Here is a 22,785-nt window from a genome sequence, read left to right as displayed (position 1 = left end):
CAAATCATTACACACCCTATGATAAATATGGTCTCTGGGTAATTTTAACAAGAACAAGTAACAAGAAACTCTGCTGTAACTAATTTCGAATGTTTTTTTGTTTAACTTGAATGCAATAAAAAGGTAGTACATTACATTTGACGGTCTTAACACCATGTAACATTTTCTACCAGTCAACCATAAGTGATGCAGAGAAAAATTCCTTTGTATACATTTAAATGTAGGGGTGGTGCAGGTGCGGCCAGTGGTGCCGCCGGTGAGTCAGTGTCCCGTGTCGGGAGCGGGGCGGGGGTGTGTTCGTACCTGGTACCGGTCGTGGTCGGGCAGGGGCCCGTGGTAGGGGTGGTGCAGGTGCGGCCAGTCGTCGCCGCCGGTGAGTTTCCAGGCGCGCTCTGTTCCGATGGGGCGCGGCTTGCGTTCTTCTTCCTCGCCCCACCCGCCGCCGCTGCCGCCGGTGCCGCCCACGCCCATACCGCGCTCCAGTAGGAACTGGGGATAATAAGCATAATTATACACTTTGTAAACAAAAAACACCTACATACCAGGATTATAAACGTGGAAGTTTGTTAGTATAGATTCCAGATACAATGTGGGGAGATCCATACACTAAAATACCATCGTGGCCATCTGTATAAACGGCGGTCCTCCGTCGTGCATCGCACAACCACATTGTGGAATCACCTTCCAGTAATGGTATTTTTCCTATACGATATTTTTCAAACTTTGAAACTTTCAAGAAAAGAACTTATTCCTTCTTAAATGACCGGCAATGCACTTGCAATTCCCCTCTGATGTTGTGGGTGCTCACGGGCGGCGGTAATCACTTACCATCAGGTGAGCTGCACGCTCGTTTGTTCCCAATGTGCAGAGGCGGATCGTGAACTTATGGGGCCCTTTTTTTTTTTTTTTTTCGAGGGGAAAGGTTTAAGTACCGAAACGTACGCCTTTATGTAGGGGAGCGGACGAATACTGTGGGACTGGACGAAGAAAAAACCCCCCGGTGTTCCTCCTTACAACCGCGTGAAAGCGCCGTCATGCGGGTCCGCCGAAGCATTCGTCCGCATGCCGTGCGGGTCTCCACTGAAGGAGCCGCTCGGATGTGGGCGCAGGGACCATCCGCGCCCACCCTCCTCTGATCACTCTCCTCCTTGGAGCTTAGGATGAAACTTATGGGGCCCTGGGCTAACCTACTTAGGAGTCTAACTAACCTAATTATATTACATACCTAATTATATATGGGAATTCCCCATTCTGTTCAATAGACGTGTACATGCATGGGTTGATTGATCTCAGGGTTGCCAACCTTATGATAGGTTGTTTTAATATTATAGTTTTTTTAAATTCAATATATCATCCATTGTTTTCAGTAGGGTCTTTGTATCCACAACGCCCTGGGCTGCACCCCAAAATGCCTTTAAATAGATCCGTATCTACCTAAGACTATGCCATAAAAAAACTGATTTATTTGTGCATCCCTCACTTTATTAGTATTGAACACTTACTTGGTAAGGATGTTGTGGTGTCTGCGCGTGCTGGATCGTTTTGGCGGTCGGCTGCTGTTGTTGGTATGACAGCATCAGCGCGCTCAGGTTGCCGGCAGTGGTTGCATTTGTAGTGAACATCTGGAATTGACATCAACACATGTTATACTAATAAATATAAGCTCATCACATCTATTAGGCTACACTAGGATAACAAATTTCACACGGGTGAAACAGCGGTCACAGCTAGTATAGATTACATTATAACATTATTAAATTAACTAAACCGCCTTCGAGTATCTCTACACTCTCTAAGGCTGGTAGAGAATAACAATTGCATTAAGTCTGCCTATCGTACAAACTTCAATAAAAAAAAAGTAATAAATAAGTATTACCTGGGCCTGCGGGTTATGTTTGTGCTGCAGCAGCGGATGCCGCTGCGAGAAGTCGGGTGCACGCGGGTTGAGGCGCGAGACCGCCTCCACTCCCACGCTTCCCACGCTGCCCACGTTGCCCACGCTTCCCACGTTTCCCACATAACCGAGCCCCAATGACGTGGTACTCATGTTCACACCGCTCGACATAGATACCTGCACACAATCATCGTCATTATTATTATTACATATATTTATAGATGATAATGATATGGTATACCCCCCTATGCTGACGCCATGCCAGGATTGCGGTCAATTTTTTTTTTTTTCGGACTACTCTAATGCTGTTGGTCGCAGCTGGCTTTTACAGCTTCACTGGACGTTAGGGGGCGAGTGTAGATGGCACTCCAAATCCGCGGAAGGATTTATGGAGCGGCTGAAGGCCACCTCCTGCCTGACGGATACGACTTTAGTCTGAGGGCACCACTAGGGGTTCGAACCTAGGCTCAGGCCATCGTAATTTCGATCCCCGTTTAATTGGACGGGGGATCGATCGGATACGGTCAAACGCAGAAACTCAGAAAACTAGCAGTGGTGTTATTAGTCCCCATTTCTATCAATCCAAGTTGTCTGTAAGAGATTGCTGCAAACGATAAAACCTTGAATTTAACATATTTAAGTGCTTTCTATTGTGAACTTTATTCTGTGCACAATAAAGAGTTATATTATTTTTATAAATCCCCTTCCGCCTTTGTCATTATTATATTGAGAGGAGATTAGTAATGGGAACTAGGGCTTCATTGCTAACATACTCTCCTTCTCTGTATTCGTTAGGTAAGGATAAATCATCGGTTAAATAGAAAAATGGCACTATTCAAAATATACATTTTGTACAAGACAAGCATTTAAAGTTTCTTATTAAACTAAATCAAAATTAAACTTATTAAATTTATATTTTTTCCTTTAAAGTTTTAACAAAAATTTATACAGAAACATTATATATCATTTTAAAGGTATTTAGATAAAGATTAAGACGGCGTGGTTAATTTAATTGACTTATATAAAATCAGACAATTCAAGCTTCTAATTTTGAAAAATGTTATTTTTCTATTAAATCAAGGAAATAACCTGATTTAATCCTAGTCCTATCTTTCTCTAGTATATTCTGTGTTTTAATCTCGGAAGCTAAATCGACAGTCGGTAAGGCATACTATTAATATCTTTAGATACATTACCATTATATTATGTCCATTCCGTGAGTTGTCCTGATAGACGGGTCCATTCCGGGATAATCCACTCATATCCATCGTGTTGACATTGTTGCCTAGGAAATTAAATAATAATAATAATCTCAGGACAATTCACACAGCGCCATCTAGTCCCAAGTTAAGCTACCTAAAGCTCGTGTTATGGGTACTAGGTAACGGATAAATACATACACATTATATATAGAAAACACCCAGACCGATACAAGGAATCGAATCGGAATATTTTTTTTTAATTTATTTATTTCAGGCTACCAATGATCCATATTATAAATATAGACTGTAAGAATAATGATATGATGAATAAATATTATATTATAAATTTGTAATGTATAATATCTGTGGTCACAATAAACACTGTGTAAAACAGTGAGCTAACCTGCCAGACCACCGAGGCCGTCAATAAATAAAGCCGTACATAGTAGAAGCAACAAGTGTGCGGCGTACTGACCTATGGGCACCTGGTGGTGGTACTGGTGCGCGGCGTGCGGCGGCGGCGCGTACGCGGGCGGGGGCGTGCTGCCGTGCGACGACGTGCGCGAGCACGGCGAGCACCCGCCCGCGGGGCCCGCGCCCCCGGCCCCGGCCCCGCCCCCGGCCCCGGCCCCGGCCCCGGCCCCGCGGTACCCGGGCGCCTTGCTCGCGTCCACCTGCGCGCCACGCAACCCAACACCCTGTAGTTGTGCACCGAATACACACTGTATCCATCACGTATAAACTACGATCTCGCTGAGCGTATCAAAATTTCACTTATGTTACTACAACGATGATCACATCTCGTAATCGACCAAAAAAAATGTTTAAATACATTCAGAAAAGTCAACAAACATGTTTTCAATGATCAGACAATATAATTAGCAAAATATGTAATTATTTTAGATACATTCACAAAAGTGTATTAAACATGTTTTTAAACAACTTGAGGTTGTCAGAAACATAATAGTCGCCTATATACATGAACATTATTACAGACATGTCATCATGTGATACTCGTGATATCTTTCATGAATTGCCATTTTGAAGAACTAAGGTGTCATGCTTTGATACACTTAACTGCTAAAACTCACCCTTTAATATGCCCCTGTAATGTCAGGGGCAAAACTCAAATAAATAATAATGTCATGAAAGATACACCAGTTATTATATTATAACTCATTAAAAATTGATGAATTACATATAAAATATTTATGAAGTAAACAACGTTAACAGTAACAATGTGTTATTATAAAACCAGAAGCTAGTCGAATAGACCATAATTTGTTCCAAACGTCAACGGTAAGCTGCCTTTGCACGTGTGGTCGTTCACGCGCGATTAGCGTTTCTTTTTAACAATTAATTATCATTACAAAATGGCGAATATTTGACTACGGAACAAAAACATAATTATAAACATATTATTAATTAATAATTTATAAATCTTAACAGTATCGTTGGTTAATAAAAACTGTCAAATAAAAAAAAGAAAAAATACCAAAAACGAAATGTGTGAGAAAGTGTGGATCACAAAACATAATACAATTCGAATACTCATGGCTTTCCCGCTTCCACTCTACTGATCGCGTGTGAATGAATGTGTCGTGTAAAGGCACTTCCTCAAGAAACAGTGTAAAGGCAGGTAATGTGTTGTTATGTGACCAGTAGTGGCAGCCCCGTATCTATAGCAGCAGTAGTGTTTACCTGCGGCGGCGGCAGGTCCACGTTGTGGTGGGGCTCCGGTGCGGGCGGGGCGCCGCCCCACATGCCCGCGCCGGCCGCGCCCACCGACAGGTCCTTGAACAGAGAGTACTCCTGCGCACCGCCGCCGCTACCGCTTCCGCCTCCGGCTCCACCACCGCTAGGCTGTAAACCGAACCACTGCTTAGCTACACGGATACTGAAAACTTATACAACTTTTCTTCGGATGATCGCGGATTCGATTCCGAGTACGACGCCAACAGTATCCTAATTCCTAATACTAGTTTCTTCGCTTTATACACATATCAATAGAGACTATATTAAGATTTTATGTGTACAAAACATACCCCAATAGAAACAGACCTAATAGTCTAACCCAACATGCACAACGCACATTCTGATATTGATAAAACGAGGTACTAGATAATTCTGTGTGAATTGTCCATTACTTATTATATTATATAACTGAACCTGCGGTTTCGTACCCGTGATATGGCCGAAACAATAATACTTTATAACGAAATTGCTTGTAAGCCAATTGCACTTAGACCTATGTATGAAACACAAACGCGAAGTCGTAGGGAAAATGTTCTTTAAAGTAAAAAAAATATATTAACTCACCTGGGGCGTGGTATTAATATGCAGCGCCGAGGTAGGATTGGGCGCGCTATCTTCATTCGAACTCCAAGCATTTGTATTATCAGGACTTAGCTGCAAATTAATGTTTACTATTAGTACAATACTTGATCACACATCAGAACACGTAATATTTTATCCACTCCAATAACATTCTAATTTATAACTAATGCAGAAATTACATTTTATCTTTTCTTGACAACACCATAAGTATACTGAAAAAACAGTCACAATATAACAGAAAAAAAACAGTAAATAAAATTACATTTATTAATATTATATTCGTACTAGACATTATTTCAAATACTAGTTATAGTGTTGCAATTCAGGAAACTGAACAACTTTTCCCAAAGATAATTATTTTATTATAAATTCTTAAACTGTGTTTCAACTCGACGAATATTATACTTGTTTTAACACAGTTTTCTTTTTATATCGTATGAAGATTATATAATTTAGAGCTTTGGCAGAAAGTATTCTGATTGCGGCGCGAGTGCGTACCTGCAGCGTGCAGTCTGCGTGCGGACGCAGGTCGTCGTCGGGAGCAGCACCCGGGGGCAGCGCGGCCGGACCGGTCGCCGGGCCGGGGGCCGGGCCGGCGGCCGCGCCGGACACCGGCGCCGGGGACGGCTCGCGGGCACCACGCAGCGGAGACACGCTCGCGCCCGCTGTCGGTGCCGGACTTGGGGCACTCAGCTGTTCCGATATTACATACAACACATCAATTTCAGTTTCTATAACACTGTACAATGCTGCAGGAAAGTTTGTTTGTGTTGTACACAACTATATACACCGATTTCATTTTAATTCAATGTTATGCTTACGTTCATAAAGACCTCTATAGAATGAATATAGTAAATTGTTTCAAATAATTATTTATTTTCAGTTACAAAATTCAATTAAATGTCAATGACAATATTCTTGTAAACTAACATTAATAGAATACTAAACTAGTGATACCATAAAAAAAATGGAGATTAACTATAACGAGTCTATTGAATACGGCAAAAGTTATTAGTGATATTTTTTTTCAGTAAACTTTTTTTTTATGGCAACACAAACGACATTACACTAGTACATTTTCTATTTCAATCGAAAATTTCATAGTGAATAATTATAAGCAGCAACAAATGTGTGCAGTCTCACTGTACTATAAACATGTCTGACAGAAAAACAGAATAATATCGTATATACATAATTTTTCATCTGCCTGTTACCTTTTCAGGATTAAACGAACAATAATGATAATGATATTACGAGAGGGAGAAGATATAACAAAACTAATAAAAAAAACAATCTCGAGAGTAACAATAGTCTTAAATAAATATGTAGTTATGTATAATAATATATAGTATACCTCTAGCGGATAACAAATTGGTCTTAAATAAACATCTAGTTAAATAGATAGATAATTCATATATAGTGTACCTGGGGCGCAGGTCTGGGCTTGTCGTGGACGGGGGTGGCGGCAGTGGCCGCCGTCAGCTTGGCGGCGAAAGTGTGTGCGCGACCGCACACGATGGCGCCCGTGTACGACAGCGACGACTTCACCGCGCCACCGCCCGCTCCACTACCTCCACTGTTACCCGCCGGACTAGAAGCCGCCGACCGCTTGTCGCCAGTCGACACTGCACACCATCGGTGGGTTACATTTTGGGCGAAATAGGACCCCATAACGAGATGGAGTTTGCCATACATCATTTAGGGGTGTGCACATCATCGGAGGATTAAAATGAATCCTAAAATTAGTCCTATAGAATAATGCAAAACAAACTTTTTAAAATCCCTGTTATATATGTACTACACAACATATATTTTTATTACGAAATTTTCATCTTTTTAGTCTGATTTCAGCAAATAAATAATCATCATTATAATAAAAATTACTGTAACAGTATTCGTAAACTATAGGCTGGGTCATATAGAGTTGTAAGAAAATATTGTTTAGCTGTCTACCAGTACTCTTAGCGTATATTCGAAATTTAAAAAACTAAGAGGAAATAAACATATTATAGGACGAATATAAAGCTTACCTTGCGAGTGCAAGCGGGAGGCGGGCCTCGCAGGGGTGGCCAGAAGTGCGGGGGGCGCTGGTGCGGGGGGTGCGGGGGCGGGCGAAGCGCCGTGCTTGCTCGCAGCCGTCGTACGAGTCGCCGCCGTAGTAGCGCGTCCACCGCTGTTGCCGCTCGTACCCTGCTGTGATAACCGAATGTTATACGGTTACAGACTTTATTAGCACAACATATATAAATGAGTAAGCGAGTATTTGCTTTGTATATAAATAATTAATGCAAAGAAGCTCTAGAGCGATGTACGTATACCCCATATTGATGTTGGTTTTCTTTATTTACTATTTGTATTTTATATTGTAGACTGTAGCGCAAGGCTAATGTAATGAAGAATAATAATTTAATGTAAACCAAACTATAAGTTGTAATAAAACAAAATTATCAAATTGTTTTATAAAAAAAACTAGATGACTCGGCAAACCCGGTCGTTCTGTATTATAAATTATATCTTGATAGTACCATCTTACAACCTAGATGTGTAGAAAAGAGACTACTACTACTTAGACTTACCAAAAATTTCATAATAAAATTGTAGAACCCGTTTCAGATGAGTTTTATTATAAACACTGTGACACAAGAACTGTATAAATTGAAGGGAGCTATATATATATATATATATATATCACCGAGTGTGGTTGTGGTTACCTTGGCCGGCGGCTGCTTGGGCGCCTTGGGCTGCAGCGGCTGCGGTGGAGGCGGCGGCTTGGCGGCAGCAGCCCGCGGCAGCAGCTGCGCCAGGTCGGCCTCCGGGTCGCGGATCATGGCCGCGATCAGCGCGCCCGCCTGCTTCGTGGCCTCCGCGGAGCCCCTGCCGACCACACGACAATAGTCAAACATCACTATACCTATGGGCATCACCTTATCCGTAACACGTAAGGTCCGTTACAAAGGAAAGGTGCGTGCTGGCAAAAATAAGTAAAACTGAGGTACCCATGCATCTTTTTACATTATAATGTATAGTCAATAGGCAAGTGGGTGATTTATGTGCGTATACTGACTTGATGGTGATGATCCGTTCGCCCTGGCCCTTGCTCTGCTTGTCGACCTCGATGTGTGCGCCGGTTGCCGAGCGGATGGCGTTGATGTTGCTGCCAGCGCGGCCTATCACGCGCGATATAGCGTGGGACGCCACCGATACTTTCTTGCAACTGTAAATTTACAACTGTTTTGTAAACGGATATACTGTATCTTCAATATTATCATTTTCTGTAGATATTATAAAACAAAGTCCTCGTCACAGTAAACTTAATAATTTCTGAAATACATGAGGTTTTACAGATTAACCAGTTCAGATGTATTTAATAAGGTATTTCAAATACCTTTATTTCAAAATTAATCTACATAATATAAATAAAAATAATTGACGAAAGTACCTATGTAAGTACATATGTATATCACTTCAGAACAGTAGTACTAATTTACTTAAATATTATATAAGAAATGTCAGAATAAGTTTTGTATGAAACAAAACATTGAATAAATACACAGGCAAGTAAAAAATGTTGCACTAAATAAATGTACATTACAACCTATTGAACATTCATATTCCATCTCTGTGTTCGATATAAAAGTCTAGATGTAACATAAAAAACCGTAGATCTAAGCCTGTAAAATTATGACTGTATAATATATTTTTGAATCATAATCATTTGTCACATCAAGAACAATGTTTGATCTAGTATTGTTTTTTCTTACTTACATATTTATATTACTTTTTTTTATCAATTAATTTAATTATATATATTGATAACTGATTATAATATTAAAAGTAACTTACCCTGGCTCCACTGTAGATAGTGTCTGTACGCTGGATTTGCGTACAACTTCCTTCCATCCCTCCTCACGTCTGCCGCCCACGCAGCCACCTTTTGGCGAGGTGCTTTTGCCTTCAATCTCCCATCTGTGTATAAACAAATCAATAATTTAGCATAAAAAGCCTTAGAAATTAAATTTGATTACATAAACTCATTGAATAGAATGCGAGACTACTTTACGAGTACGTTTACTTTACGAGTATTAGATTAACCAGGGAACACAGTGACCCTGTTATTTTCATAGCAAAGCCTCGAAGATTTCACAATTGTGAACAATGTTTTTCTTTTTTAAACTAATGGAGCTACAGCTACCCTTTACTACTTCACCGGATGACAATGGGGTCGAGTACAGAAGGTACTTCAAACCTGCGAAGGACTTATGGAGCGCCTGAAGGTCAACTTTTGCTTGACAGATAGTTTAGTCTGATGGCTTTGACCAAATACATAATATATAAAATAAATGTCAGACAAAATAATTTAATTTTGAATGTGTTTATGTTTGTGTAGAATATGTTATAACATGGAACTAGTATACGGACGGTACCAATAACACTACAGCATATTATGAATAATGCAATTATAGTGTCTATTCCAGACATTGTATATATCCCGAGTATACATATATACAATATAGACATTTTTGACCAAATACATAATATATACTGTTCTGTTTCATGATAAAAAATATTAAATGCAAAATCCACTTTTGTACCTAATCCAAATTTAATATACCAACATTTATCCACCTTTTAACATTTCTTTGTTTTGTATTCTTTATTTAACTACAATAAAATTGATACTATAAAAGTATACCAACAGTAGTGCATGTTGGTATACTTAGACAGACAGTAGTGTTACAATTTCTACTTTTTAAATAATTTTATGAAAGATATCCCTACAGATAAGACAAATACTAAATATAAGCTTCTCCATGTAGTACAAAAAGTGGACTCGTAAAATGGATGTGGTACATATATAAATATACATATAACATATATGTTTATGCTGTCTACATAAGGCGACATTTATACAGCTGCCATACACCTGAAATTATTAGTTTTGTACTAAATTCGGTGTGGGTTTGATACGAAATTTTTAGTGTTGAATATTTTGTATTACAAAAACCAATTTATTTAATGGTAGATAAACATAATATAAAAATTATTCAAAATCATTACATTACAAGATTACTTTGTCACACAATAACAACTAAATTTTTTTTTCATGTATTTCATTCTATATAGTTATATCATGTAACATTACTCAGGTCATCAAGTTTAGTCTTTGTCATGCATCAGCAATTTAGGTGATAGCAGTTTAAATAAAACAAAAAAATCTAAGGTAACTGAAATACATACATGCAAATAACAGCTACATCAAAGAATTCATACCAAAAATTTTAAAACATGCAATATGAATATAATTATTTACACATAGTATAATACAAATAAGTTACATTAGCGCAAACAGCGAACAATTGAGGACAAAACTTTGACACTGATTCCATATTATGTTCCACATTCGACATATTCACGCGGATATAACGACGCCACGGTATGTTGACATTGATCTGAACTTACTGATAGCTGTTGTGTGTCTTTTTAATTTTGTCGGATGTGTCAACTTCGTTTTTCGACCAAATTGGCCGAGATTGCATCAAGCGCGGTAAACTAATTCCGTTGCCATAAACTTTTATGATCTTAGTGTTATCCTCTTCAAGTTTTCTGCAATAATAATATTTATCCCTTAACCCGTTGTTTGTGATGTTAACGCTATTTATTTGAATGTCTACAAACAGAAATAACAATAAAATACAGTGGAATCAAGCATATCATACTTGCAAAATACAATTAATGCATGCATTTATTAGGCACTAAAAATTAACCCAAACCAATTAATATGAAGGGCTTGCTTATTATGTCCAATCCCAGATATAGTATACACACAGAACTCATCATCATCATCATCACAGAACTCACTACAAACAAATTAAAGATATACGAAAATATTTATGATCTGAAAAACTAGTTGGCCCCACATTCATTCAGTTGGTTTGTGTATATTTAAACATACTTTTATATAAACATCATTCTATGATATATTTAACTTCACATCTCTGTGTAATTTTCAACATTATAATTTAAAATAAAATACACATATTATTAAGTAGGTTAAAAACTAATATATATGGTTAATAATATAGCTCTGACATGTCATAAGAAGTGTTGGTAAATTTTGAGTCAACTATTAACAAGAAAGACAACCAGTGATAGGAACTAGAAACATTTACATTCGATTAATATATGGTATTGTAATTGATTCCCAATGTATTCTAGTATTATATTCGTATATATTTTATATCACTATGATATCAACAAACAAACTGCCGGCCTAACTGATTGTAAGCAGTTAATATCGTCTTTGGGCGCCTGAAACATCCGCGTTGCTGTCCTTCAAGAAACTTTAACACGTTAATCGCCACGATAATATCAGAAAAAATTTGACATGGGCCATGGTAACTTTATTACATAATTTATAATGTAATAAAAATAAAGGAACTTAATGTATCACAGATTTTTTTTGCCAAAATTCCCGGAAAAGCAAATTTTTTTTTATGTAACACATATATTACTGACATATATTAAAACTTTTTTCTCGATAAACTGACTTATATGCCCTATACACAAGATTAAAACTTTTTTTGAACTCGACAAACCGTGTCAGTCTTGTATGTCTGACGCATTTTTAGAGAAATGCAAGCTAATATTATATTTATCTATATTTTATATTATTGTGATATCAACAACCAAGCATATGGCTTAACTAGTATTAACAAGAAAGAAATTTGAAAGGAGTGTTACTATTGTTTATATTACATAAGCTTTTAGGGCCTGAAACATCTGGCGTCACGAGTGTATTTCAAGAAAACTTAAGCCTTTTTGAAAAACCTTAAACCATAATTCCTAAACAAATGCAAATTATACTCTCATAAGTGCAAAAGTGTGTCTGCCTATTTGATAGGTTTCACTACTAAAGGGCTGAATGTAACAAAATAAATAGTGCATACAATGTGGAAAAAAAATGACAGTACTGATATGGGACTGACTTGTCATGTTTCTTGTCTGCCTGGCGGCGGTCGGGTGCGGGCGGCGCGGTGGCGGCCGCGGGGGGTCGGGCGGGCGCGGCGGGCGGGGAGGCCGGCGCCACGTTCTCCTTCTCCTGCTTCCGGTCCACCTTAGCCTCTTTTTCCGGTTTCGTCTCCAGCTTCTGTTTATTCTATAAAAAGTTAATTGCATATTTTGAGGTTGTAACGTGTTTACAATGAAAACATGTTTATAACAGCCAAAGATCGTGAGTTCGATTCTGACTGACATCAAAGAAATTGTTGTGTAATTTATATTTCTGACTAATTTCTAGTTTTACCATTGATAACAAAAAATAACCAGTCATAGAACAACCACCGATCGGTTATACTGCCATGTTGAACTAACTGTCAGATAACGGCAACATTAATATTATTATTTAAAATTTCGAATCTGTACACTCAGTAATTTTTTTTTTCTTTTTACATATTTTAATAATAACTCAGGACTACTGACGCAGTGCCATCTAGTCCTAAGCTAAGTAGCTCTTGCGTTATGAGTTACTAGACAACATTATAAATACATAGATAATATTTTGTAAAGACATATAGAATACACTAGACACGACTGTATGTAATGATAATATTTACTTTGTCTGGTTGTTTCTTGGGGGGTAGCTGCGCAGGCGGTGGTGTCTTTTCTTCTTTCTTTTTCTTTTTATTCTTGACGCTCTGCGATGGCGGTGCTTTCACATCAGAAGATGAACAGGAGCCCTAATTGTGTTAATAATTAATGAGATTTGATCTATTGTTTTATAACTGTTATAAGAAGTTGTTTTCATAGTCTAGGCTCTACACGCATAACGGCCCAAAGGAGAGGGTATGTAGCGTAGTTATCACGTAACCGCTGTAGCGTTATATATGACGTGATGAGGTGTAGTTATTTAATATATTGTTTATTGTAGTATTTAGAGTAGTGAGTATACGGTAGAATATTGTACACTAGCTACTCGCCCCGGCTTCGCACTGGTGTACATGTATTATATATATATATAAACCATCCTCTAGAATCATTCTCCTATTTTAAAAAAACCGTTTCAAAATCCGTTGCGTAGTTTTAAAGACATAAGCATACAAGGGACGGAAGGAGTGACAGCTACTTTGTTTTATACTATGTAATGATTAGTACGTTTTTTGGATTATGTGCTACATGGCTTATTAGTAACGCGTAAATTCGACGTCGAGTTGTAACGTGGACTGACTTTTTTCGTTTACTCTTAACTTAAATCTGTTATCTGGAGTAGTACTAATGGAAGAGTGTCGAGTGTTAACAGAAATATTACAAGTATAGGCACAGATAAACGCGGATAACAGAGTAAAATATACAAGTGTCAGTAGTCTGACCCTATACATGACGTCATTTAGGCGTGTTGAATCAGCGTTAACTTTCAATACGCACCTGCGAGTTGGCATCGATGCCGGAGTCTCCCTCCTCCTTAGCGGCGGGCTCGTCGTCCGGCTCGCCGCCCTCCGAGCATTCGCCTAACGCTTTCTCGCAGTACATCGAGTTCTTGTCGTTCTCCTCTTGTAACTTGCGTCTTTCCTCCTGTGCGAATAACTACCAGTTAGTGCAACAACATTTTTTATAACATTAAATATATAATAAAATCTCCACCTTAACAAGAATTGATTGGTAATTTATTGAGGGACAATTTTTCCTACGTATTATATTATTGTTCTTGTCAATTCAGTGGATTAGGACCTTTCATGCAATGATTTAAAGAGTTTTTAATTATATTGCATTGTATTGTTATTTATAATCTTAAACGTCTCTCAAAATATATATATTTTTAAAACTAATATGACATGAATCAGTCATCACGTCCAAAACAGCAGACAAAAAAAATTTTTGCTTTCCCGCACTACTCTATTACGATATAATAGTTTTACGGCCTTGGAAAGCCCCTTTATTCGTGATGGCGCGTATAAAATGCAGGTTATAGATATATAGTGATGTGTGGTCCGACCTCTGTGTGGAGCCGCGAGACCTTCTTCTCCATCTTCTTCTTCTTCTTGCGCTCGCGTCGCCTGGCGGCGGCGAGGCGGCGCGTCTCCTCGCGGCAGCGCTCTGCGTCGAGTTCCTCGAGGAGTATGGTGGCGTTCTGGTTGGCGCGCGCGGCCTGCGTCTCCTTGGCCGCTCGGATCACGCGCACGCACTCCTGACACTTCTCCAGCAGCTCCTTGTCCGATATCGTGCAAATGTACCTGCGTACACCGACAAACATTACATACATCTTAATCTTAATATAATAATATTATAAACGCGAAAGTTTGTGAGTATGGATATTTGTTACTGTTTCACGTAAAAACTACGGAACGGATTTTAATGAAACTTTACAGTAATATAGCTTACACTTTAGAATAACACATAGGCTACATTTTTTATTGAAATTTAACGCAGGTGTAACGGCGGGCACTTCTAGTTCTTTATTATATCAAATAAATTAGCGACTACGTTAATAAAAACCTACGTAACAACAAACTGATTATACAAACGGCGCCGGTGGTCCTGCGATATAATAGTAAACTTTAACATTAAGATAAATTTAAATTTGACTTTGACATGTATTAATTAATGTGATAAAAAGGATTATCTCAAAAAACTTTAAAATTCGTCTAACTATCAAAATGAATAATATAATATAATAATGTAAGGTACATTAAAATTACTATTTAAATTAAATATAGTAACAATATCGTCTCCATAGCTTTTTTATGAATATACCATGGCAAAAAGTCAACTTACACTTCAGACAAGATCTCTAAAGTTGAATTAATGTACAGTAATCTTCTGTAAAGAGTAACAATAGTGATACTAGTTGAATATCTAAATAAAAAAAACATCAGGACAATTTTAAAACAGGTAATATTAATATAGTTACATACCTTGTCATTTCCTGATCAGATGGAAACTGCGTAACTACACCGACCATCCATTTGACCACTTTAGTGTGACCTTTCCGGAAAGCGGCCATTAAGCATGAAACCTGAAAATTAAGTAACCACTCAGTAACTATAATATTACAATTAAGAAACAAAAAAGTTGTCACTTGGGATAAGTCCGCCATTGTTATAAAATATATCTTAAGATTTAAATGTTTTTACTGTACAATAAAGTGATACAAAGAAACAAACATTTAATTTGAAAAGAAAAATGTAAACACAAAAATGCAACTCTAATATAAAAATAAATAATATGTTTTACTTATTATAAGTCTCTATCAATTGTATTAAAAAAATAGAAGACGTGGGTAACAGAAAAAAAACTCATTCAGACAAATTGACCTTATCCACTCTGTTTCCTGAACCTGTACAAATTTTAATAAACATAATTGCTGCAGAAGTAGGTGAGACATATCGACCTATGCTTAGACGCAAAACGGATTTATTGAATAAATAATACAAGTACATTTTTTTCTAACTATTGTAATGCTGTTGGCCGCAGCGGACAATCGATAGCGAGTGCACATGGCCCTCCACACCCGCGGAAGGACTTATGGAGTGGCTGAAGGCTAACTCTCGCTTGACGGATATGACTTTAGTCTGAAGACAGCACTACTAGGTGCTTCGAATTTGTAAATATATATTTATACACACATAAAAATGTATAGCCCACCTTTCTATTGTCTTGTGAGTCTATGTCTGCACCGGCGGCGTACAACATTTCGACGACAGCCAGATGTCCGCCGTTTGCGGCCAACCATAGTGGAGAGTTGCCTTTCTTGTTTTTTACTTCTACCGCTGCTCGCCTGTGTTCATCAAAGTCCAATGAGAATTAGTTGCGTAGAAAATAACACATTTTATAGACAAAAACAGATTTAGATAATATTATGGCTTGAGACAAAGTTTCCTTAATAAGTATAAGATAAAAAGTGTATAAAAGGTGTTATTATTCACATAAAAAATACGATCAATTAAATACATTCTCATAATTTTATGACAGTTGAAAATTTCTAAAATAGAAGTAGCCTAAGTTACATAAGTTTTATTTATTTACATATATAGATTAGAGTTCTTTACAACGAGTGAATCGCTGTTTCGAAAGTAGTGTTGGCGGCTGTTACACGACACATATTACATGCGCGATCAGGAGCGCGCGTCGTTCAGTAAAGCCAGCGCGCTATCGTTGAGCGTTTGCGTTTCACATTGCAGTCGCTTCCTGCGTGAAAGCCGATAGGTGTAAAGGCAGGTATTAAGATAGCAGTGACTTACCTGAAGAGCAGCAGCTCGACGAACTTGATGTGTCCCTTGTCGGCGGCGATGGTGAGCGCGGTGTCCCGGGAGGAGGGCACGGGCGGCGCGTTGACGTCTGCGCCCTTGTCGAGCAGCACGCGGCCGACCTCCACGTAGCCGCCGCTGGCCGCCTCCATCAGCGGCGTGAGGCCGGTCTTGGCGCGGTGCTCCACGTTCGCCTTCCGGTCCAGCAGCAGGCTCACCACCTCGTGCCGACCTGCGTGCAGTTTACGAACATTCCCTCTCTAAATCCTATTCGTTTAAAGTTTAATTACGAGAAGTGAACGAGAGGACCGATTGGGATTCTTACAACATGCAGGCAAATCAGATTTAAAGACGTTTATGCATTTGTAGTAATATAACACAGAATTAACTAGTGACTGATAGTACATTACTGCAAATGCAAAAACAATAACACTTGATAATTTATTCAATGAATTACCTATAAATTGCCGCATTCCACCACACAAGGATCATCCTAAATGTAAGCATGGTTAAATCCTGGTTTATACACAAAGAAAGGTTAAGGAGGTTAAAGAAGACAGTCAGCATATACCATTAGCACAGGCATTTTTATTTTAAAATTTCTAAATGCAATGTAATTGTCTATTAACCACAAAAGCTACCTGTTTGGTAACTGCAGATAGTCATTGCTAATTAAGAATATGAAAATATCGTATCAGTATGCAGCAATAGCAGTCACTGGTATAAAAAACTGCAAAATTGAAGAGTGCAAAGCGTGGGCACAATTTATATTGCTCGTATACATTTGTAGAAGTTATACATCATTATCTGGTTGAAAAATATTGAACAATATGGTCTGGATGGAAGCAATATTGCAAATGCAACATTGAATAACCGAATTTTTTTGGAATTTGACTAATTGTAAAGAAGTATTGTTAGTGGTTGTCTAAAAAATCATACATACCTTGGAAACATGCGAGTGTGAGTGCTGTGTTCCTGTTGGTTTCTATCTGCGCGTTGATATCGGAGCCGCAGTCGAGCAGCAACCTCACTGCGGCGGTGTGCCCGTTCATGGCGGCCAACATCAGCGGAGAGATGCCGAGTTTGGATCCAGTACGGGAGTTTATTTCAGCCTATAAAATATATAAGTTCATTGCATAACTTTCCAGTCCAATTTGGTTTGAACAAATTTAAAATGTTACAGTAAAACTATAGAAAAAGTATTACGAGTATGTTACGGTAGGTAATTAATATATAATTTTTTTGTAGGAGTAGATCGGATTTGAATTTAAATCGGTTAAATTCAAATCCGATCTACACCTACAAAAAATTGTATATTAATTTATAATAAATTTCTGACTATCGTCGATGATGAAAACTTATAACTCCATATAACAACAAAATTAATTCAAGCTACGATTATAGGCTTGTTAACTTTACCGTTCGACAACCTTAGACCAATTTGTCTTTTAAAATTCAAACATTCACCACGACGTCGACAGTATACAATGCTACATTTACATGCAGCTTTTTTTATACTAAAATGTTGCCACCATTGCAGTATAAAAAAAGATAAGAATAAGGTCCATCTGATTTAGCTAATAGCTGCGCGATTCCTCGGTGTGCGTGTAGTGGTGGTCCGGCGAGTTACCTGGTGGTGTAGCAGCAGCCTGATGATGTTGACGTAGCCGCCGGACGCGGCGAGCGAGAGCGGCGTGTAGTCGGAGACGTTGCGGTGCTCCTTGTTGGCTCCGCGGCTGAGGATGAGCTCGACCACCTCGTACCGTCCGCCGCTGCAGGCCAGCGACAGCGGCGTGTCCTTGGTCCGCTCCGACTGCGCCTCGATGTCCGCGCCGTGGTTCAGGAGGATCTCGACTATCTTCTCGTGGCCCGCCGTCGCCGCTAATATTAGCGGGGTGAAACCCTGTCGAACGCACGGGGAAGGGGATCGTTAGTAATGCCAACTGATTACATTTCACATTTCAGTCCTTGCCAGCGTATTTTAGGTAATATAATAGAATAAAGCACGTGTCTGCGCTAACGGTATTCATTGACGGGGCACCAGTGCAGGATGATAGAATGAGCATGAAGTGACGTCAGTTTACATGACAATAAAATTGTTCATCAAATTAGTTAAATGTATTCACTAATTTTATGCTGTTTGCATAATTGTACAGTAGATGAAAGATAAATTTGGCAAGTAGATAAGACTTAACTAAATAATCACTATAAACATGTACGTATATTGTTGAAAATATTGTTATTTCAAAGATGATGACAATGATAAAACCCTATGTATTTTATACTAAACATGCAAATATTAGGATAAAAAGGATTTAGTAATCTTTAGTATATTTTATGTCAACAGAAATTATATAATTAGATATAAATTTGTTCCGAAATGTTAAAAATAAACAAATAGTGGTAATTATCTGAGTCATAACTCTTAATAACATTATAAAAATAGAACATTACATATATTGTGACATGTATTCATTACAGGTGACAGACAAAACTTTCAATAAGTTACTTAACAGTTAAGTAATTTTGTCATAAATAATAAAAAAATGATACTTAAGACCATACAATAGAATCATCGATATTAAATAAAAGCGAGATCTTGTCTAATAACAAAACCATACATATTTTATTAAATTCTCAATCATTCGTTGTATTTGTCGTATCAGTCTATAGTCAATTGTTCTGTCTATCCTAGATATTGTGGTCGGCCAGCGAGTAGTCTGTCAATGAAAGAGTACACTATGTACTTACAAAATATGCAATATAATAGTATGCCTTTTCCCATTACTACCCTTTAACTGCTTTCTGTTTTTACCAATGGTTAGCTGATAGAGAATGCCATATGACATTAAGCTAGCCAATTGTACATTATTTTAAATAGCGCAATATTATCATCTGCTTCTTCCTTATCCCATTTATTTGGGGTCGGCGTAATATGTTTTTCTCTTCCATTCATCCCTGTTCGCAGTCATCGCGTTATTTCCTTCCTTCCTATCATCTTTCACACAGTCCATCCATCTCTTTTTCGGCCTTCCTCTGCCCTTATAACCATCCACATTCATATGTAACACTTTCCTTAAAATATTATCCTCATTCCTACGCATAAGTAATGCGATGCATGCATATGCGATGCATAAGAATGTAATGTCCATACCGTGATAGACGATTACTCTTCAACCTCTCTGACACAGGCGCCACTTTCATACTTCCTGTAATTTATTCATTCTTTATCTTATCCATTCTTGTCACACCACACATCCACCTCGACATTCAATAACATTAAATAGTGCAATAAAGGATAAATAAATAAAATAGTGGCCAGAGCGGTACAGTATACAACAATAGCGTACCTTCTTGTCCCTGTGCTCGATGTCGGCGCCGCGCGAGAGCAGCAGCTCGACGAGGTCCTCGTGTCCGCCGGCGCAGGCGAGCGTGAGCGCGGTGTCGTGGTTGGAGTCGGTCTCGCCGTCCACGTCCATGGCGGAGTAGGCGGCGGGCGCGGGCGCCACGGGCGTGCCGGGGCCCGAGTCGGGCGCGGCCGCCGCCGCCGCCGCCGCGCCCCGCGCCGTGCGCCCCGTGCCCGCGAACCGGCCCTGTACACGCGCACTTGTAACCCTCCGACACATTTCCCGCCCGGTCCGTTACGAACATTCGTATTCGTGGGTGCGATTACTTATATAGGTTTGGGTGTTTCCTATGTTCTGTTATCTATCATCATAGACTTCAGGTTTATAGAGTGCTGATAAAGCACAAACATTTGTATTAATGAGTAAATTATTTGTAATACTGACTGTTTTGTGTATGTTACGTATGTATTTAAAAAAAGGAAATAACTATGTATGTCAGTTAACTAGTGTCCATAATATTTGTATTTGTGAGTACAATTGTTTCTATCGGTCTGGGTGATTTCTATGTATGTTTATGTATTTAAAAAATATATATATCATCTATCGCTCAACTCGTTATTAATTGTGAATATGAACTCGGGTCTTTATCTGAGAATTACTAATATTATAATTTCAATAGAGACGGTCGGTTACCTTTTTCTTGGTGGCGGTGGTGGTGGTGGTGGTGGCGGCGTGGTGGTGCTGGTCGCGCTTGTATTGCGGCTGCGGCACCAACGCCGGCGCAGGCGGCTGCGGCAGTGGACCCCCCGTCCTGCGGACGAGCATTCACGTTACTACCTCATCTCTACTCATACCTGCCCACACTCCCCTACGTCTACTTCGTTCAATCTATAGTAATATTATAAAGCTAAAGAGTTTGGACGCACTAATTTCAGGGACTACTGGTTTGAATTGAAAAATTATTTTTATGTTGAATAGTCCATTTGTCGAGGAAAGCTTGCTATATAACAATACGCTACGGCCGGCCAATGAGAGGGGAGCTGTAATGAAAAATATTGCAAAAGGGGTAAATGAAACGCAAACGAAATTACGAGGGTCAGCTAGTGCATTATATAATGACAATATAATAACAATGTATGGTGAAATCAATATTTGATATGTAATTGTGATATTACATTATAACATTTGCAGACTGTGCCGTTTTGCCTTTTACTATAGTAATATAAGTATTAACCGAACCGTAACAACCGTAAGGTTGTGGTATTAATTTGGTCCAACTGTAAAACGCCATGGATGTTGTTTTGCTTACAAAGACAAGGTTGATGTATTAATTTGGCCCAAATGTAATACAGTTTTACTAGAATCTACCACATAAATCGAGTACACTGCTGCACTTGATTACAGTTAATTACAAGAAACTTCACATTCATAATGAAAAAATGTACAATATTTCTTGTCATTTTGTATTACATTTAAATCACGGACTGTAACATTATGAAATATTGTTTCGTAATTGTATATAATTTATAAAAGTTTCTATCTAATTACTCAGTGACAAATATTATTAAGAAGTACTAGTAATTAAACATGATACGTTCAAATTGTATATCTTCCTTATAATCCTATAAGTTTAAGATGTCTTTACTATGTTAGTGCAAATATGAGTCGGTTGGAAGCGGTAGTTTTACCTGTAGTCTTCGAAAGGTATGGTGGCACCCGGCGGTGGCAACGCAAACGGCTGCAAGTCAGGCGTGGGCTGTTGGTCGTCGGGGCGCGCGTGCGGGCCCGCGCCGGGGTCAACGACCGCCGCGGGGCCCGCGGGGCCCGCCGCCGCCGGGGCCGCGCCCGGCGACGTCGGCCTCACGCGGTACTGGCAAGCACTGGGAACCTATATGGCGACAAACCATATGGTCTTAAACTTTCACCAATCCATATTCTAGTATAACAATCGACGTTAGTACGGGCGTGATTTAGTCGAGGAGTAATCCCCCAAAATACATTATATATATATTAGAGAAAAACTGTCTAATATATTTGCAAAACTGTCAAATTTAAAGGTTAACTTTGAAAATTTCAAGTCACATTAAAGACATAATTGGAAATTGTATCGAATTGAAAAAATATTAAATCTGTGATCACCGTTAGATCCATGTGGTGGTGGTGATGAAGATGATGGTGATGGTCCTGTCGCGGAGACCAGTCCGTGGTAAGCGCTGGCTCGGCGGATGCCATGCGGCGCCGCGCCTGTCTTTCCTCGAGGTCCTCACAACAGTCCATGTCACATGAACCTTGATCGCACTTCATTGATAGAATTTCGTGGGATTTCTGTTGCATCACCTGCCAAAGTAATCGTGGTTTAGTATTAAAAACAAATGCTAGAAGCTTACTCCATGTCTGGCCGCTAGACATGGTGTCGTAAAAGAAGATGTAGGAGGCGCATAGCCATTTTTTTTTTTCATGTAACTGGACTTTAAGGTCACTCTTAATAAGCGATAGTAGATCTACTACTAATAATAATAAATAATAAGTAATTTATGAAATATGACACCATACGAAAGTAATTTGAATAAGGGCGTTTTGAATACACACGCATATTATTTCTGAGTAACCTATAAAAATAAGTCATTAATATTTATGTCTGATAGTGCCACAATCCTATTACAAATCGCAAAAACCTGGCAACACAATATCAAATTTGTCTCCGAAATAAAAAAAAACTAGAATATAATTACAAATCGCAAAAACATGGCAACACAATATCAAAT

The 22,785-nt window shown here is 38.7% G+C and overlaps 1 protein-coding gene across 1 annotated transcript in view; it reads right to left on the bottom strand.

Moving 5' to 3' along the window:
• LOC131851984 (ankyrin repeat domain-containing protein 17) overlaps positions 1-22,785 on the bottom strand; it is a 59,991-nt gene that overhangs the window by 1,345 nt on the left and 35,861 nt on the right. Inside the window, 27 exon segments of the mRNA XM_059202544.1 lie at positions 304-489; positions 1,503-1,622; positions 1,877-2,071; positions 3,091-3,179; positions 3,572-3,794; positions 4,798-4,959; positions 5,416-5,505; positions 5,932-6,126; positions 6,859-7,058; positions 7,464-7,626; positions 8,145-8,307; positions 8,498-8,647; positions 9,277-9,399; positions 10,894-11,037; positions 12,420-12,589; positions 13,047-13,169; positions 13,855-14,001; positions 14,423-14,660; positions 15,342-15,442; positions 16,072-16,204; positions 16,668-16,905; positions 17,617-17,785; positions 18,304-18,576; positions 20,024-20,266; positions 20,714-20,831; positions 21,709-21,908; positions 22,160-22,357. Of these exon segments, the coding sequence (XP_059058527.1) occupies positions 304-489; positions 1,503-1,622; positions 1,877-2,071; positions 3,091-3,179; positions 3,572-3,794; positions 4,798-4,959; positions 5,416-5,505; positions 5,932-6,126; positions 6,859-7,058; positions 7,464-7,626; positions 8,145-8,307; positions 8,498-8,647; positions 9,277-9,399; positions 10,894-11,037; positions 12,420-12,589; positions 13,047-13,169; positions 13,855-14,001; positions 14,423-14,660; positions 15,342-15,442; positions 16,072-16,204; positions 16,668-16,905; positions 17,617-17,785; positions 18,304-18,576; positions 20,024-20,266; positions 20,714-20,831; positions 21,709-21,908; positions 22,160-22,357 (4,554 nt within the window).

Source organism: Achroia grisella, unplaced genomic scaffold, assembly GCF_030625045.1.
Source record: "Achroia grisella isolate CSIRO2021 unplaced genomic scaffold, CSIRO_AGI_Agris_v1 utg821, whole genome shotgun sequence".
Taxonomy (NCBI): Eukaryota; Metazoa; Arthropoda; class Insecta; order Lepidoptera; family Pyralidae; genus Achroia; species Achroia grisella.
Note: the sequence above shows the minus strand (reverse complement) of the source record. Positions and strands in the feature narration are given on the sequence as shown.